General features: G+C 35.7%; 1 protein-coding gene and 1 long non-coding RNA gene across 3 annotated transcripts in view; one reads left to right on the forward strand and one right to left on the reverse strand.

Annotated features, from left to right (window-relative positions):
• The window catches only part of grid2ipa (glutamate receptor, ionotropic, delta 2 (Grid2) interacting protein, a), a 34,691-nt gene extending 16,504 nt beyond the window's left edge, over window positions 1-18,187 (reverse strand). Inside the window, exons 1-6 of one of the 2 annotated variants that reach the window (XM_087244156.1) lie at window positions 17,719-18,187; window positions 17,407-17,451; window positions 15,468-15,721; window positions 11,316-11,648; window positions 10,064-10,218; window positions 1,279-1,554 (exon numbers count right to left, since the gene is read on the reverse strand). In XM_087244156.1, coding sequence (XP_087100282.1) covers window positions 1,279-1,554; window positions 10,064-10,218; window positions 11,316-11,648; window positions 15,468-15,721; window positions 17,407-17,451; window positions 17,719-17,806 — 1,151 coding nt within the window. In that variant the 5' untranslated portion in view covers window positions 17,807-18,187. Of the gene's footprint in view, window positions 1-1,278; window positions 1,555-5,447; window positions 6,162-10,063; window positions 10,219-11,315; window positions 11,649-15,467; window positions 15,722-17,406; window positions 17,452-17,718 lie in introns of those variants that run through there. The other variant, XM_087244158.1, reaches the window with a different exon arrangement.
• Window positions 1,402-18,585, forward strand: LOC141381172 (uncharacterized). Its single transcript, XR_015480623.1, has 4 exons — window positions 1,402-1,837; window positions 15,482-15,611; window positions 17,691-17,861; window positions 18,183-18,585. It is a non-coding gene; the product is annotated as an uncharacterized LOC141381172 (long non-coding RNA).
• The last annotated feature ends 534 nt before the right edge of the window (window positions 18,586-19,119 follow it).

Consider the following 19,119-nt stretch of genomic DNA (forward strand, 5'->3'; position numbering starts at 1 on the left):
ACAGTATGCTGTCAGTATGAAAAATGTTAGCAATCCATTGAAACCACATATTCAGTTTTAGCAACATTATTAAATAGAATCTGCACTTGCTTTCACAAAGCATTGCGAGTGTGTATACTGGTGAGAAGATTTCACATCCTCCTGCCTTTTTCCTACTGGTTAATCAAACACAAGAATAATTCTTTAATCTTACATAGTAATGTTGAAATCATAATGTATACTAATGAGGAATGAATCCTAATAATCTGGGAAATTTACACATATCATTTAAAAAAAACTTAACTAGATTAAAATGATATATAATACTGTAAATGTTGACAAAATCTACATAACTAGAAACCCCAAAAGAAGGCGTGAAGTTTACCATTTAATCTTCGTTAATGAAATATCTTTCAGTCTGCATTACCTGTATCTATTTGTCTGCCTATCATCACCCATCATTACATGCATCATGTATTTATTCATCTCACAAATTAACAAATAAATCTGTATATTTCTCGTAATATCGTAATTTATCCATCCATTCTTTCAAAAGTACGTTCATTTGAAGCTTATAACATAACACCTCATCTGTTTTTATTTCATTCTTCTATATTTCTACAAAAATAAATTAAAATAAAACATAAATATAGCATTTTAAACATAAAAATATATTAAAAACAAATAAAAAGCATAGGTATCAATCTCTCCAGCAGCTAGCATTATATTTATCAGTTCATACTTATTTATCACCTAATAATCAATCCATTTATCCACCCATCCCCCAGTAATTAAATGATATGAATCTAAAAATTAAACTGCAAAATAGTTCTTTTATTATTTTACTTTTTTTTTTATTTAAACAGATAAATATTAAAATAAAAGCAAAAAACAAAAAGCATAGGTAAAATGACATACGTCCACTGGGCTTTTTTAATTTAAATTAACGTAATAATGTAACGCACAATAATATAATTTTAAATAAACTTATAGTAATTCTACTTTCCTAATAAAACAACATTTAAAAAGTATTAATAAAAGCCAAAAATTTTATAAAAACTATCAAACTGTCGATACACATCATCTAGTATTTTATTTATAAGACTTCAATTAGTATATCTATCCACCAATCATTCACCTTTCCATCCATCCATCTAACCTAAAAATGCATGATTTATACTTACTTCTTTAATTAATCAACAAATTGATCATTCGATCAATAAAAACTAATGAAATCAAAAGAAACTCAAACCAAATAATCAAAATGAAAACCACAAAACGTTGATTTCCTGGACTGACCTGCGAGTGGAGAAGGAGCTGGAATGGCCCGCGATGAGCGAGGTGGTTTTGCGGAGGCCGCGGGCAGGAGGCATGACCACTTCGTCGTTGGCGGTCCTGGGCACAGAGCTGGCTCTAGTGGACACAGACAGCAGCCGTTCAGGGTGGTCTTCGCTCCGGCTGCGTCGTAGCCGATTGTTCCTGTGCTCGCTGAAGCTTCGGCCCCTCAATCGACTGATCAGACTCTGAGAGACCATCTCATCAAAGCGCTGCCTGTGCTTCTTAGGGATGAAGATCCTGACAAACATGGCAAACAGCAGACGGAGTCACAGAGGAGAAACTGAACATACTCTCAAGCCTGCTGAGACACACTGGATGAAGACACGCAAGCAAAGTTGGAGGAGGAGGAACGGCTATGAGAAAGTCTGCTATAATTATACCCGATTACAGAGATGCTCGTATGACCTGCTATGAAAAGAAAAGAGGACTCATGTGATGCATGAAGCTTTTTTTTCCTGTCTGTCCTGTGCAAAGGGACAGGTAAAAATATCCTGTTTGATCAACTACAAAAGCTAAGCAGGTAAGCAGGTGACTACTGAAAGGTGTCTGATGGTTATTTTGAAGCTGTGCGAGGATGAATGATTAAAGTGAGAGTGCTTTTCACTCTCCTTGCTGATTTTTAATTCCCACCATCCTATCTAAAGTTCTAAACATAATTTTATCTTCGTTTTCAGCCCTATGTGTGCTTTACAGATGTGCCAAGGCTGGATGTTAATTTAAAAGAAAATTGTTGAACAGATGTTAGATGAATAGACATTTCTGTGCCTTAAAGTTAATAATCAAGCCTATTTTAGGACTAACAACACTATTTTTTATACTGTAACTTGATTTTTTTATAGTTTTTTTTTTTTAAATAAAGTGTGGTACATTTACCCCTCGTCACACTTTTGTTTTACCTTATTGTGTTTGATTATTGTATTTTTTATACAAATTGTCTCATTGTTTGTTTGCACTAAATTATTTACAGTAATAATCATTTTAATCAGATGCTTTGTATTAGCGTTTATTGTGTAATCATTATTCTTGTGAGTGAAAGCTTTTATCTTAATCTCACTTTGATTATTAGTATCATCAATAATTATTTATAATGATCAGTCTTATTTTCTTTATATAAGATTTAATGTTTTGTTTTTTTAGTTATGATTTATTAATCTTTTTTTATGATATGTACTGCATAACCTGGAGCATTTTCAGCAGTTTTTGCAGGACTGCCCAAATACTTAAAGGTTCAAGAAACCCTTGAGTACTATTTTTGAGATTTTAACAGATTTGTGTGTGTTGAGCATCAGTTAAGACAATGTAAGCACCTGTTAGATTTAATTGTGGGGAAAACTGGACAATTTTGATAATTTTCTTCCGGGTTTAAGATAATGCTTGGGACGGAATCAAAATCAGTGATGATGCGTCGAGTTCTCATTATAATTCATAGCTGAGATTTCTTATCCTATGAAAAGACTGCGCTTCTTAATTATTCATGACTGCACTTGCTTTCCGAAGGCAAGACACAGACCTGCCAAGCTGTGAGACCCTGTGATGGTGACTAAGAGAGACCGCGTCCACGGACTCAGCATGCAGCATGCAGTATTTAGCCGTTCATGAAGGGTCCTATGTGTTTGCTTCCATGATTTACTGAATTTGTTGCATGTTTTTCCCCGCAATGCTGTCAGGGCTGATACAGCAAAGCTGTGTGCAGCAAGCATTTTTCTCTGGAGAGCTGTAGGAGAATTGAAGAATGACGAACTGTCTTTTATCAGTTGGGTTCGTTACCATTCAAACACATCGCCTATATATGTGCTGCCGTGTTCGCACATGTTTAAAATCCACCAGATTACCGGCAGGGCTAATAGTTGAAATAGACAGGGCAAGAGACCTGCTGCACCGAGTCTGCATTCAGACCCAGAGATTGAGGAGGAGAGAAGTCCTCCTCATATATAGTGTTTATATAATCATGGTTTTCTTTATAATGATTTTGATTGTGGTTATGTGTGTATGAAATTACGAATAACAAATGCAGCAGGAAATTAAATTACTGTTTATTTCTTTGGATTTTAAGTTTGCAAACTATTAAATCGTGGGTCTCCTTACGGTTTGTGTCTCATTTTGTGAGTCGACTGACAACAGCTGTTCGCTCCTCTCTTTCTTTCCCTTGCTCTGCTGGCAACGCCCACTCCTCCCTCTGACCGCAGAGCTCCACGCACATTATGATGCATTGTTTGAAAAAATTCTGAGGTAAACTTGAACTGAAAGAGGGGGTTTCATGGACCTTTAAGGAATAATTAACCTAACTGACATTTTATTATTAGATAATAATGGCCACTCAAAGTGGCGACTTGCCACATTCGATACATTTGCATAATAGGGTCAGGATTTGGCACAAACCACATAAAAGCATGAATGTATCTGTGCAGTATCTGCTCTTCAAGCCAGTGGTGAAGTAATGTTGTGGTCATAATTTATTGGCTCGCTTTATGACCCTGAGTACCACTTGAGCATCGTTTAAATGCCTACTGGAGTACTGTTAATTATTATGTCCATTTCATCATGTTACAAAGCTCATCTTATTTTTAACTGGTTTCATGACCATTACAGGGAGTTCATACAAATCAAATGACCTCTATAGTCACCAGATCTCAATCCAGTAAAGCAAACAGTTGAAGTCAGAATCATTCGCCCCACTTTGGATTTTTTTTTTCTGTTTTAAATAATTCCCAAATTATGTTTAACAGAGCAAGGAAATTTTCACAGTATGTCTGATAATATTTGTTCTTGTGGGGAAAGATGTTATTCTTGTGGGGAAGTTATTTGTTTTATTTCAGCAGTTTTTAATTTTTTAATATAAAAGCAGTTTTTAATTTTTTTAAACACCATTTTAAAGTCAAAATTATTAGCCCTCTTAAGTTATACATTTTCGATAGTCTACAGAACAAACCTTCGTTAGACAATAACTTGCCTAATTACCCTAACCTGCATAGGTAACCTAATTAACCTAGTAAAGCCTTTAAATGTCACTTTAAGCTTATAAAAGAGTCTTGAAAAAAATTAAGTCAAATATTATTTACTGTCATCATGGCAAACATAAAGTAAATCAGTTTTTAGAAATTAGTTATCAAAACTATTATGTTTAGAAAAGTGTTGAAAAAAAATCTTCACTCTATTAAACAGAAATTGGGGGAAAATAAACAGGTGGCTAATAATTCATAATTATAACTTCAACTGTATATGTGATGTGGTGAAATGGGAGATTTTTTTTAATCATAGATGTGCACTCAAGTCAGCATGTCTATGTAAACATGAATCAAAATCTCAAAGTAATGTCTGCAGCATCTTGATGACTCTATGTTGCAAAGAATTAAGGCACTTCTGAAGGAAAAGGGTATTACAAGGTGTACCTAAAGGGTCTGGTCAGTGTTTAGCCTCATACATGCATGCATTCCCACTACATTATGTAAGATAAAGCATTTTTAGCATTCTTAATATTAACTTTAAAATAATATAAGATTGTAAAAGTGGTAATCATGAGGTCTAATGTAACCAAGTATTGTGGCATCATAGAATCTAATCTCAGTGATGTCAGCAATCCTGTAGGTTACCCCAAAAACAGTTAATGGGACTTAAATCCACATTTCTCCAAAAGTTAACTTAGTTCAGAATGCCCTCAATTAGAAAGAGGTCACATGAAATCTAAAATTAACCCCAAGTCAGAGAGGGGAGGGAACACAGATTAAGGACGCACTTTTTAAAATGAATGAAGGTGGGAAGTGTCTTGATTATAAAAGATATCTATTAACACAAGGAGGTGATCTCTAAACCTACTGCAACTGTTTTATCCTGCTTAATTCTAACAAACAAAGCATGCTAATGGCTACAAACTAATTATCATCTGCTTAACAGGTTTTAAACGACAAGACGAAATCCTTATTAAAGAAAGCAAGTTCAAAAACAAGGCAAAATAATGGGGAGTTAAGATGTTTTAAAAATACAACAGATGGGAATTTTTGAGTAAATATCAAAGCTGTTTGTCCTTTATCTATAAAGCCCCAAATTAGAATTACAATAACCCTATAAATTCAATCAGACCCCAATGTCCAAAACTAGCTTTTCTGATAATGATCCTACAAGCTTCTTCTTACCGAAACCGCCTGGAGAAACCCCTTTCGCGACCCCTGTTGCGACCCATCTCTCCTTTGAATTACGTTTCAAGTGCAACAATATGTTGTTGATCTCAGTGCTGAGGTCTTCATAGAGCCGGAAGAGTTAATCACCGAAAACAACTGGACAATCAGAAAAGCCATTATCTCCAGTATCCAGATGAGGAGATGCTTATTAGCGCCAACCTGAGGAGCGATGACGTTGCACGGGTGAAGAAAGAAACTTAAGGTCACGTCATCATCGAGTCAGCTCTGTCAAGTATGCCCACATCTCCATGCTGGCTTGCCTTGGGGAGTTTAATGTTAGAAAGGAGCCTACATCCAGAACCGCGGACCAGGTGCTTTTAACTGCAGATGAAAGACAAAGTTGCAGCTTCTTCAGAGGTGAGGAGAGAGTACAGAATAAAAGAGTAGAACACGAACGGAGAGAGAGGGAGAAAATAGAAACTGTCCCACTGGAAATCTAAGGCAGGTCAGCGTGAGGGAGAGTTACTCAATCTGATCCACATAATTCAGCATGAGTTAGAAGATCCTTGATGTATCCCGGTTCGAGGCTGAAAACTCCTGAGTTCAAAAATGACACCGAGCAGTCAAAACCTGAAGACACAAAGAAGCGGTTCCCTCAACAATTCAAGGCAAAGTCCCAAGATCTTGTTAGCCGCTGCTTTGTACCACGCAACTTTACATCAAGAAAGTTGTTATGTGGATTTTGTGCAAACTTCTGGTGCGTCACAGACCTAAGAGAGGTTTATTATAAGAAGTAGGCTGCTTCAAAAATAGGGAGGTTCCATGGGGAGCACTGGGCAAATTTTTTGCTGGGACGGAGTGCAGAACACAAGCTGGTCATCGCTCAAATGATCTGAAGGACAGTGAGAATGCAGAGATGGTCACCAATTGCAAAAGCTTTCACTGTAAATGAGCATGAAGAGCTTCTTCTATTTTGTTTAATTGCACTCAATCTACATGTGCATATGTTATCATATGCATTCTTAATTTAGTTTTGGAGGTTGTCTACAAAAGGCTTACAAAGTAAAAAAAAAAAACTTTATTTTTCTTATTATACACATTAAAGCATTAGCTTTTTCACACAGTGTTTGAAAAGCTCTGTTCTCTCTAAACCCCGCCTTTCTCCGAGTATATTTTGCACTGATTGGTCAGACCGCCCAGTCTGTTGATATTAGTTAGAAATCAAGTGCTATTATCATACCAGAATTTCAACCTCAAAAGCCTCCTTAGCACTCATTCATTCACTTTCTTTTCGGCTTAGTCTCTTTTTTAATCAGGGGTCACCACCGTGGAGTGAACCGCCAACTTAACCCCTATATGTTTGACTCAGCGGATGCCCTTCCTACTCACACACATACACTTGGGACAAATTAGCCAACCCAACTCACCTATACCACATGTCTTTGGACTGTGGAGGAAAGTGGAGCACCCGAAGGAAACCCACGTGAACACTGGGAGAGCATGCAAACTCCACACAGAAATGCCAACTGACCTAGACAATGCTCGAACCAGCGACCTTCTTGTTGTGAGGCGACAGCTGCCTTCCTTAACACTCATAAACAGTATAAACAGAGCAATATAAGCTGTAGCAATGTCATTGGTTTTACTGTATCAATTCAAACCTTGGAGACTCATTCATTCAATCATTTTCCTTCTGCTTAATCCGTTATTGATCAGGGGTTTGCCAGAGCAGTTTTACACAGCGGATGCCCTTCCTTGCCCAGCCGGGACCCAAACCAACGATCTTTTTGCAGTGAGATGACATTGCTAACCCCTGAGTCCCTGTGTCGCCCCATTGAAGACATATCTAAAGTGGAATTTCGTTTTATTATACATGTAGACAACATCTCGGCTACAACTGGTATTTAAAGCTTGAAGTATATTGTTTTGCTGACAACATACTGCAAATTTGTTTGGCAGGAAACAACACTGACAACTCATTTCAGACATTTTTAGAATCGCTTCTTTTGGGAGAGATTAACTCCACTTTGATTTTGAAAACGTTGCTGACCTTTTAGAAATAGCTGCACACTACATGAAAGCTAATATCCAAAAAAGCACAATGGGCACTTTAAAGTATAATGTGATGTGCACTCAAAACAAACTCCATCAACAACTCTTGCAGCTCTAAAGACATGCAACAAATATCCCATAAAAGAGCAGCTTGCTTTTAAACAATGGATAATGACTGCAAAATCAATCCTTTGCAAATACAAAGCACATGTCTTACTTGCTAAAGAAGGCATTCATTGTTCCCGACAATACAATCAAGGGTTAAACCAGAACAGGCTGATGAAAAGTGTGAATCTAGGTATCTGGAGCATGCTGTTCTTCTTCATAATTCACTCCCAGTGAAGGTCAAAAATAAGTCCCTTTTGGAATAGTTTCCAGTCTAACTTTTTTTTTTTTTAAATAAGGTTTATCTGACAAATTACTGAAGAAACAGTATTGTATCCGTTAAACACCACAGGCATAATTCTTCAGTTGTAGCCAGTGTAGAGCTGCTGTTAAAACCGCTCCATTAGCGTAAATGAAAACCTTGCTGCTATGAGATGTGTCAAATTCTCCTGACAAAGACCCTCATCAGCGAGTTATTGCAGTGCCAGAGAGAACTGACACTAGCAAACCTATGAGAGGGACTTTTTAAAAAGAATATCTTTAACAAATTCTAATAATATTACATATAATACAATTTTTTAATAAACATGCAGAAATAAGAAGCATGAAAATAAGAATACTAAATTGCACCTATAATTTTTAATATCTAATATAATTTCACAATGTGTAATATAATTGTTAATTGCGCACAAATAAACAATCTTAAATGTTTAAATCATACAGTTGACGTCAGAATTATTAGCCCCCCTTTTTATTATTTCCCCAATTTCTGTTTAACGGAGGGAAGATTGTTTCAACAGATTTATAATAATAATAGTTTTAATAACTCATTTCTAATAACTGATTTATTTTATCTTTGCCATGATGACAGTAAATAAAAATTGAATGGCTATTTTTATACAGCTTAATGTGACACTTGAAGGCTCAACTAGGTTAAATAGGTTAGCTAGGCAGGTTAGGGTAATTAGGCAAGTTATTGTATAATGATGGTTTGTTCTGAAGACTATATATAAAAAAAAAAATTAGCTTAAAGGGGCTAATCATTTTGACCTTTAAAAGCTGTTTAATAAAAATAAAAAAGTGCTTTTATTCTAGCCCAAATAAAACAAACAAGATTCTCCAGAAGAAAAAATATTATTAGACACACTGTGAAAATTTTACTGCTCTGTTAAACATAATTTGGGAAATATTTAAAAAAGAAAAAAAAAATCAAAGGGGGGCTAATAATTCTGACTTCAACTGTGATCTCAAACTCCTGTTTGCAAACTGTGCAGAGCTGTGGCACTCCAGGAATTGAGTTTGAGACCTATGGTTTAAATAGTAAATACAAACAATCCTTAGAAAGTAATGTCCTCAGAGGATGTTATAGTTGCCCTGATTTTGTTTGCCATGAGACATTTTTAAATGGAGATGGGAGGGAATAGTGAACTTACTGGATTAATGATGACTGGCCATAATGACACAACAAATTTGTATTGCAGTTTTTTTCTTTTTGTTCTATTTAGCAGTTTGTTTGTTTTTTAACTTTTTTAAAAAAGTCGTTTTGAACCTTTTTTTTTAAACAGTTTGAACAGCATGCATCAGATCAGACCAGATGACTCAGAAACCACCAGATACATTAAAAATATAAACCTAAAAAATAAAAATGTGGTATTAAATAGAGCATGCAATGAAATGCAAAGTGATATCACAATAGTGTTAGAAAGCATTTTTGATCAGCACATTTGTTCTCTGACAAACTCCCCTTATTATAGAGTTTTTAGATTAATAATTAAATATTTTAATTTAAAGATTTCCCAATAACAAATGATAAATAAATACATTCTAAAGACATGCAAGAAATCCCCTTAAAAAGCAGTTTGAACAATGGAAAATGACAGCAAATACAAAGCTTTGTGCAAATACCAAAAAAACATTTCTTACTTGCTAAAGAAGGCATTCACGGTTCCCGACAATATAAATAAATTAAGAAATATTTCAGCCTTGACACCAATTAGCACTCCAAAAGGATCATTAAAATGTATAAAGCAAAGCAACCATTATAACTGATCAATCAAATTAAACAAAACAACAAAACACAAACAGTTAAAATAAAATAAAAATTAGCAAGTTTATTTATTTGTGCTGAGATTTTTTTTGTTTTATCTAGAAAATACAATTTAAAGATTTGAAGAGTCATGAAGCCTGTGCAGATATATATATATATATATATATATATATATATATATATATATATATATATATAAACATTTTCTCCTACAGTTAAAATGAACTGATATAAGCATTGTCTTTAATGGGAAACACAAAAGCATCTGTCAAAAATGTTTAGCATTTCATGACCCTAAATAATAAATATAAAAGATAAAATTACATTTCAGACTTGTAACCAATCCAAACACAAAGAGAAAACCTAAAATGCTACAAGAAATCTGTAAATTGGGACTAGAAGTGGATCGATGAAAGCTTGTTGGTACCTGATGTTGTCAATTAGTTGCTGATGCTCTTCTGTGAGCAGTATTTCTGGAAGTGTCGACGCCAGTCCTTCAACATCCCTCTCATTTGCATACTGCTTCAGCAAATCAAATAGCCTCTCTTTCACCTCAGGCTCCTCCCCCAAAATCTCCTCAACCTAAAAATATTAAGAAAAAAGAAAAAAATGTGGCTTTGCCAGCCTACTTTCTTTGAAAATACTATTAAAAGTGCTTTTGGTTGATTTTTAACAGGTCCAAACTAGCTTCTCTGCGAGTGGGTTAATCTTCAGCTTGCACATAATGATCATATCACTTCATAAGGCCTCAATGTCTTGTGCAGAGCAACAGCTATTCATTTGTTTTGCTTGTGTTTTTTATTTTTTTGCTCTTACAGACTTGCATTACAGTTGAAGTCAAAATTATCAGCCCTCCTGAATTATTAGCCCCCCCTGTATATTTTATTCCTCAATTTCAGTTTGACAGAGAGAAGATATTTTTCAACACATTTCTAAACATTAATTCATTTTCTTTTCGGCTAAGTCCCTTTATTAATCAGGGGTCGCCACATTGGAATGAAACATCAAATTTCCCAGCACATGTTTTACGCAGTGGATGCCCTTCCAGCTGCAACCCAACACTAGGAAAACTTCCATACACTCTTTCATTCACACAAATACACTACGGCCAATTTAGCTTACTCAATTCACCTAAACCCAGGTGAACAAGGGGAGAACATGTAAACTCCACACAAAAATGCCAACTGATTCAGCTGGGGCTCAAACCAGCGACCTCCTTACTGTAAATAATATTTGACTAGATATTTTTCAAGACGCTTCTATACAGCTTAAAGTGACATTTAAACGTTTAACTAGGTTAATTAGGTTAATTAGGTAGGTTAGGGTAATTAGGCAAGTTATTGTATAACGATGATTTGTTCTGTAGACAATCGAAAACAGTATTGCTTAAGAGGGCTAATAATATAAACCTTAAAAAAATACATAAAAAATAAATAAATAAATAATAAAAATAATAATAAAATAAAATAAATGATAAAAAATATATATATATATAATTTTTTTATTATTATTATTATTTTTTAACTGCTTTTATTCTAGCTGAAATAAAACAAGACTTTCTCCAGAATAATGAACGAGAATGTTCACTAAAAACCATGTTCTACTAAAGAACTTCTCCAACATGTTGAATGAACTGAGGGTAGGTAAGTAAACCTGAAATTATTCTGTTGAAATCTCACCTTCTTGTTGAACTCCAGAGCTTTGTGTTTGCGGTCCTGCCTGACGACCTCTCCGCTGTGATAGGTCTCCTTCATGCTGCTGCTGGTGCGTTTCTGCCAGCGGTTTATGCGCAGAACACCCAGACGCAGAGTCCGTCCCTGAGAGGCCTTGATCATGGCCGCCGCCGTCTCGTGCTGCTTCACTGGTATCCCATTCACCTCCAACACATAGTCTCCTGCTCGCAGTCCACTGCGGCCTGCTGGACAGTTGAGGATGCAGTCCTCCACCAGCAGAGGACTGTCACCCACTATGGTAAAGCCAAAACGGCCATCGGGCCCAGGGGCAATGTCCATCTGTGGTGGGAAAGCAGATAAAAACAGTAAGAGAGATTATCATTTTATTACGCATTTAATTTACACTATCAAAAGTTTGGAATAATGAATGTAAGTAGTGAAAAGTACTGTAACATACGCTCACTGGCCCCTTTTTAGGTACACCTGTCCAACTGCTCGTTAATGCTAATTTCTAATAAGCCAATCACATGGCAGCAACTCAATGCATTAAGGCATGTAGACATGGTCATGACTATCTGCTGCAGTTCAAACTGAGCATCAGAATGGGGAAGAAAGCTGATTTAAGTGACTTTGAACATGACATGGTTGTTGGTTCCAGACGGGCTGGTCTGAGTATTTCAGAAACTGCTGATCTACTGGGATTTTCACGCACAACCATCTCTAGTATTTACAGAAAATGTTCAGAAAAAAAAGAAAATATCCAGTGAGTGACAGTTCTGAGGGCGCAAATGCCAAAGGTCAGAGGAGAATAAGACTGGTTCCAGCTGATAGAAAGGCAGCAGTAACTCAGATAACCGATCGTTACAACCGAGGTATGCAGAACAGCAGTTCTGATTGCACAACACTTCCAACCTTGAGGCAGCAGCAGACAGCAACAGAAGACCACACCGAGTGCCCCTCCTGTCAGCTAAGAACAAGAAACTGAGGCTACAATTCACACGAGCTCACCAAAACTGGAGGATTAAAGGATTAAGGCAGTTCTGAAGGCAAAAGGGGGTCCAACTTAGTACTAGTAAGGTGTACCTAATAAAGTGGCCGGTGAGTGTATATTGTGCATTGTAATTTATTCCTGTTATTTGACAAAACGAAGCATGTAATGAATAATTTTCAGCATATAATAAATCAAATCATTAGTTTCTGTTCAACTACCTTATTGATAAACTTGAATTGTTACGGATTTATACAACATTTATATTAGTGTTTGATAAATGTTTGTTTTGCATTGTTCTGTTTTGTTTGTTTACTTATTCTAAAATGCACTTACGAGAATAGGTGATCATGCTAAATCAGAGTACTTTTTGTTGACTAATGTGGATTGAATTATAGTGTCAAGGTTCTGTGCTAGCAGCTCAGTAAGTGCTTTCTATGTTTAGAGCTTTTTTGTGTCTTTGTGTATTTTCTGTGCAAATTCCTTGCCTGAGTCTTGTTGGATTGCGCTACATTTAGTCTGTAATGTTCAGTTTTTAGTATTGGTTTCCATAGTTCTTGTTTTGCTTTAATTTTGTTCTCTTGTATATTTTTTAAATTGGTTATGGTTCTTTTTTTATTTTCTTGCTTTAGTTTTTTTCTCTGGTTGCTTGAGCAGTTGTCTATAATCCCAATGTGGCTGGAGTTTGTCAACCCCTAGTCTCAGCCTCAGATGTCAGGCCAAGCACTGCCCACAGAACTTTGGCTAAATGTCTGATGCATATGGCACAGTTTTCTGGAAACACTTTAGCAGATTCAGAGTCATTCTCTGATTGGTTTAGATATACAGGGTTTCCAGGAGTCAAGTCAAGTGTGTCCACCTGTAAACAAGTCTGATCGGATAAAAAAAGCTACAATCTCTGCAAAGTCTGCATCCACATACATGTCCTACTGATTTATTATGTTTCTGACATATCATTAGGAATATTGATGCTTTTAAAGACCTTCACAAATGAATCACGCACGGTTGTGTGTGGCCAGGCTGTTATTCTGTGGACACTTCCACAGCCCTAAACATGAAGCAAAACAAAACGAATGGTTATTGGTTGGTTAACCTGTCAGGCAAATAGCATCGTGGGCAGCCCTTTATCATTCAAAGTGGCCAAAGTTCCCACACCTTCAACTGTCAGTCTGAGATCTGGCTACGAGAGACTAGTCTACCCCTGTCCAACCTGTTCTAATTGGGATTCAAGATTCAAAGCATGTGTTCTCATACACACAGTTAGCAAACAGGTTCCCTGTACAATGTAATTCTTACTTCAGCTACGTTCTTTCCCTGCCCTATTATGTTGATTGTGCTCCTGCACCAGTTGTTTGTTTTGTTTATAAATGTTATTTCTCCTGATCTGTTTGCATCCAGGGCACGGTTGCATGAAAGTCCTTAAGTAATAAGAGCATTCCAATTAACTTAATTTTCAACCTTACCTAAGTGTCTTTACTAAGCATTTCACTGTAGTCTCTCACAATCTCCCAATCAGTTCTGCGATAACTATAGTTATTGCCTCTAACAGTAAACAGATAGTAACAAACTCGAAAAACAACTTTTACTAAAACCACAAGCGTATTCATAAGTTATGCTACAAACGTCAACACAGAAAAAAAAACATAAAACAAACTAAAAACTGAATAAAAGGCTATTCTTTTAGATAATTTTGCAAAAAAAAAAAAAAAAGTTGCTGCAACCCATCAGTCAATTATTTGCACAAAAAGTATTGAGTTTGTTTAGGAACAAGTTATAATTGAATTTGAATTTATTGAATGGGATAGCCCCTTGAGATGAACCATGTCATTTTCGAGAGGGTCCCTAAAAAGTTCATAACTAAAACAGAGTACTTCACATCATAACAAAAAATAAACTGATAAAACAAACATCAAACAAGCAGAACACTTCACCTGAAACACATCCCACAGTCTAAAGCCTAAATAAACAATAACATATCATTAAAAGTACAAACAATTTGATATACAAATAAATAATAATCATTTAATGCAGAACCAATATTAATAACATCCACAAGTTGTTTCCAAAATAGAAAATAAATTAGCCCTGAAAAGACTAAATTACTTAATTGATCTAAAAGAGAAGGGGATGTTGTTTCAGTCGGAAGGAGCTTTGTATTAAAAGGACCTAATTAAGCTGTTTCGGTCCCTTAAATTTTATTAAGGTGAAATGGATGCAATGGAATTTGTAATGCTTAAGGGAACACTTAGATAATAAAGAGTGAATAAGGCTTGAATTCATTAAGTTGACTATTACGTTTTTTTGACGTTTTAAGTTGACTACAACTCAGTTTTTACAAAGGGTTCCCTTAACCCATTGGTTCTCAATTACTGTCCTCGACCTCCCCTTACTTAACTGATTCAAATTAACTGGGCCAGCCTCTACAACTGCTCACACTACTCACACTTGCAACTTGTCCATGATAGACGTCCAGCATTCTCTAGCCTCTGGCGCCTAGACTGCAGCTCTGTACAAGAAGTTTGGCCAGAGGAGAAATGGAAATGGTTGTGCCGAAATGAGCCTAGGTTTCTTTCACTTTTGTCAATTGGTGAAGTTTCGTTTCTCACCACTGCCATCACTGGCTTGCTTGGTTTGGGACTTGTGGAGCTGCGCATCAACAGATTTGCTCTTCAGTGTTTGGACTTTCAGCAGTGAATATTGAATCACACTGGAGTGAACTAAACTGAACTCTGAAAACTGGACTGACAGTTTAAATTTACTAGAGCTTCTGTGTTAAGCTGCTTTGACACAATCTACTTTCTAAAAGCGCTATGGAAATAAAGATGAATTGAATTGAAATCCTTGTGTGTCAAGTAAAAGATGCAAAAAGGCCAAAATTGATAACCACTGCTTTTACCTTAAAACTAAGAGATTTCTTAGCTTAAATGCATTCATGCAACTGGACCAGGTCCTTCCTTTTAAAAAGTTTCAAACTGATAGTGAGCATTTTGCATCTTTACTTTTCTGTGGTCTTTAGATATGTCAGTAAATGACTCTTGTTTAATTAAAATCTAAATTGTCTTCTGTAAATCATGGTAAAAAATATACAATAATTTTTCTTTTCCAAGTGTTTCCCCCAAACGATTGCATGTCAGTTTCATTAAATAGCAAGTCAGAGATGAATAACTGACCTGTTCTATTCTAGACACGACTCCGATGCTGGGCGGCACAGTCTTGAGGGTCTGAGCCAGAGCAACGAGAGCTTTAGTGCTGAGAGACGAGACGTTCTGGCCATCCAGCTCCAGCACCTGATCTCCCGGCTGCAGTCCGGCCATGTAAGCGCTGCTGCCCTCCACCACAGACAAGATGTAACTCGGTCCATCACCACCCAGCTTAAAGCCAAACTCCTCCGGCCAGCCCTGGTTATTTGCTGGAAGTGCCAGTTCTGGAGAAAGTCAATACATGAGAGATTAGAAAAAGAAAGATACTACATTACTTATTTATGTTGCAAAATAGGAGAAATAATGGTAAACCGTCCTTCAGAATATCACATATAAATATAAAACATGCTTTCTGACTTATTGACTCTACTGACTCTGACTCTACTTATTTCGATAAGTCATCATATAAAATGTTATTTTATTTAAATTTATTAAAATTGTTGACAAATGGCTAAAATCTATGGGTTTAAAAGATGTTACATCATGTCCTCAAATAACTAATGATGTTATTATGTCTGTCAGGATTGTTTGCTATATAAAGCTGTTAAACTGTACTGGATGGCTTTAGTAGGTAATTGAAAAATAATTGTAATTATAATAAAACAAAATTAAACAAAGAAATATTCATATGAACAGTAAAAAGCTGCATTTATCTTTTATTTTTGATGCTTAAAACCCAAGCTTGACCTGACAAAAGACTTGTCTTCGATCCCAGTTGTAAAGGCAACAAATGATAACTTAATTTCTAGTTCATCAGGAAAAGTGGCAGAAGGTTGATTTTTCTGATAAATCATCCGTTGAACTGCATCCTAATCATTGCAAATACTGCAGAAGACCTATTAAACCAGGCATGGATTCAAGATTCTCACATAAATCAGTTAAGTTTGGTAAAGAAAAAATGATGGTTTGGGGTTAGATTCAGTATGGGGGTGTGTGAGAGATCTGCAGAGTGGATAGCAACATCAACAGCCTGAGATATCAGAACATTTGTGCTGCCCATTACATTACAAACCACAGGAGAGGGCAGATTCTTCAGCAGGATAGCGCTCCTTTTCATACTTCAAACTCCACATCAATGTCCCTGAAAGCAAAGAAGGTCTAGATGCTCCAGAATTGGCCTGCCCAGTCACCAGACATGAACATTATTGAGCATGTCTGGGGTAAGATGAAGGAGGAGGCATTAAAAATTAATCCAAAGAATCTTGAACTTTGGGAGTCCTGCAGGAACGCTTTCTTTGCCGTTCCAGATGACTTTATTAATAAATTATTTGAGTTATTGTAGAGATGTATGGATGCAGTCCTCCAAGCTCATGGGAGTCATACACAATGTTTATTCTTTTTCCACTGCACCATGACTTTATATTTTATACTGTACATTATTTCTGTAAAGTGCCAAGACTTTTGTCTAAGCAAAGTCAGACCTTACTGTCCTAATTAAATAATTAAAAATCAAGGCATGATCGTATTTTATTTTGATAAAATAAGTGTAATCTAGAGGCCTTTGCCGTTCATTTAAGCCACTTCGGATACCAAATGATCAACTAGAAATCAAATTATTTGTTGTTCCTAAATTTTGGATAGATGACAAGACTTTTGTGAAGTTGTATATATATTCCAAATAAAAATTAATAAATTTATACTTTAATAATCTCAATTTAAGAACATAAACTCAAAATATATTTATCTGTCTGAACAATATTGTAAAAAGTAATATATAAAATACATAAATAAATAGTAATTCTACACCTGTATTAGAATCAAACCACCCATGCATTTTAAAGATATCAGACCAGTTCAAGCATTACAGAGTTTCATATAACCAGTCACTTCATCATATAACCTACTGTAGCTGTTGTAATTACTTGTGACCTAATAAAAGGTATAAAAAACCGTTAAGCGTTTATGTTACCCCCAATAGTCAGTGGGAAATCTCTCAGCACGCTGGGGTTTGGGTCTGTGGATTGAAAAACAAACATTATTTGTATATGAATTGTCTGCATATGAGAAAAGTGCAATGAAGACACAAGATATACACAATATTATTTATCTCCAATTTACACTATACATAATGACTTATTACTTAATATACTAAAATATATGGTCTTAACAATTAAAAGATTCTATTTTTTCTCATTTCTGAGCAATAACCACCAGTATGATGACACTTTATTACAGCATTGCATTGTCTTACAGATCTTCATGCTCTCCATCAAAAACTTACAGAAGTCTTTAGAGGCACTCCGGGACCCCGATCGGCTCTGGCGAAGGGAGAAACGGCCCTTCTGGCTCTTCAGAAATCTTCTCATCATGGTTTCTGGGTCTTCTGGCCGGATACTGGAGTAGATCTCTTAGAGTTCACCTCAGGTCAGCACCTCCTCAATCCATTATCATCAAAAAGCAAGAATCGCTCAGAGCAGGTTCATCCTCCATCAAGGACCCAGTCCAGATATCAGTCCAGTCCGAATCAAGAGAGCGCTGTCAAGCTCTCCGCAGCCGTGCCTCTACATCTCCACTCAGTTGGTCCAGTCTAAACCCACTGAGCAAAAATCTGGGACAAGCTAGCTGGGTCTTTTAATGATTCTTTTGCAAGAAAAAGGTACAGTGAAGCCCCATTTTTCTAAAAATACCTCCCTCTCCCTCTCTCTCTCTCTCTGTGTGTGATGCTGTGGATCGGGCCTCTCTCAGGGCTGAGGACTGACCCAGAAACAGCCTGTCAGAGCAGCAGAGGACGACGCTCCCATTACTGAGATCCTCAGAGATACTGTGGTACAGTTAGATGTGGTCTGCCTCATTTAACTCCAATTCCCCTTCTAAGAATCCAGATCTATTCTGATGCAGATACCAATACCAGGTAATGGTTTAATGGGATATTAATAGCATTTATAAAGGATGACGTCTTGGTTGTCTGCGGTGCTTAGTGCTGAGATTCATAAGACTGCAGGTTTGACCTCTGCTGAGAAAAATAAATTATGAGGTTGATGCAAGGTACACGGACATAAATAAGGTACAGTACTTTGTTTACTTCCTAAGAAATCAATACCCTGCGACTAACTTCAAGTATAAGTAATTCTTCCAAAACAGCCCAACAAAAAAAAAGCAAAAAAAGTAATACTAAAAAAAGCCGAACATGGAAAAAATAAATAAATTAAAAAAAAAAAAAAAAAAATATATATATATATATATATATATATATATATATATATATATGTATATGTATATATATGTATTTATATATATATATATATATATATATATATATATATATATATATATATATATATATATATATATATATATATATGACAATGACAATTTGTTTGTGTGTATATATATATATATATATATATATATATATATATATATATATATATATATACAATTTGTATTTATGACAAAAAAATTAATCAATAAAATATTAAACAATAAATGTATATGTAATAAAACCAACCAAAACAATATCATTGAAAGTAAAATTAAAATGACACTTACCTCCACATAATTTTTTCTGGCTATAATTAAGAGTCAACAATAACAAAAAGCAGTCAACGTGACCATGGATGAGACAATTTAATGTCATTGTGAAACCGGAGGGCATAACTGTTTTTAAATGCATCAATAGCAA

The sequence above is a fragment of the Danio rerio genome, chromosome 3 (assembly GCF_052040795.2).
Source record: "Danio rerio strain M-AB ecotype USA chromosome 3, GRCz13ab, whole genome shotgun sequence".
Lineage (NCBI taxonomy): Eukaryota > Metazoa > Chordata > Actinopteri > Cypriniformes > Danionidae > Danio > Danio rerio.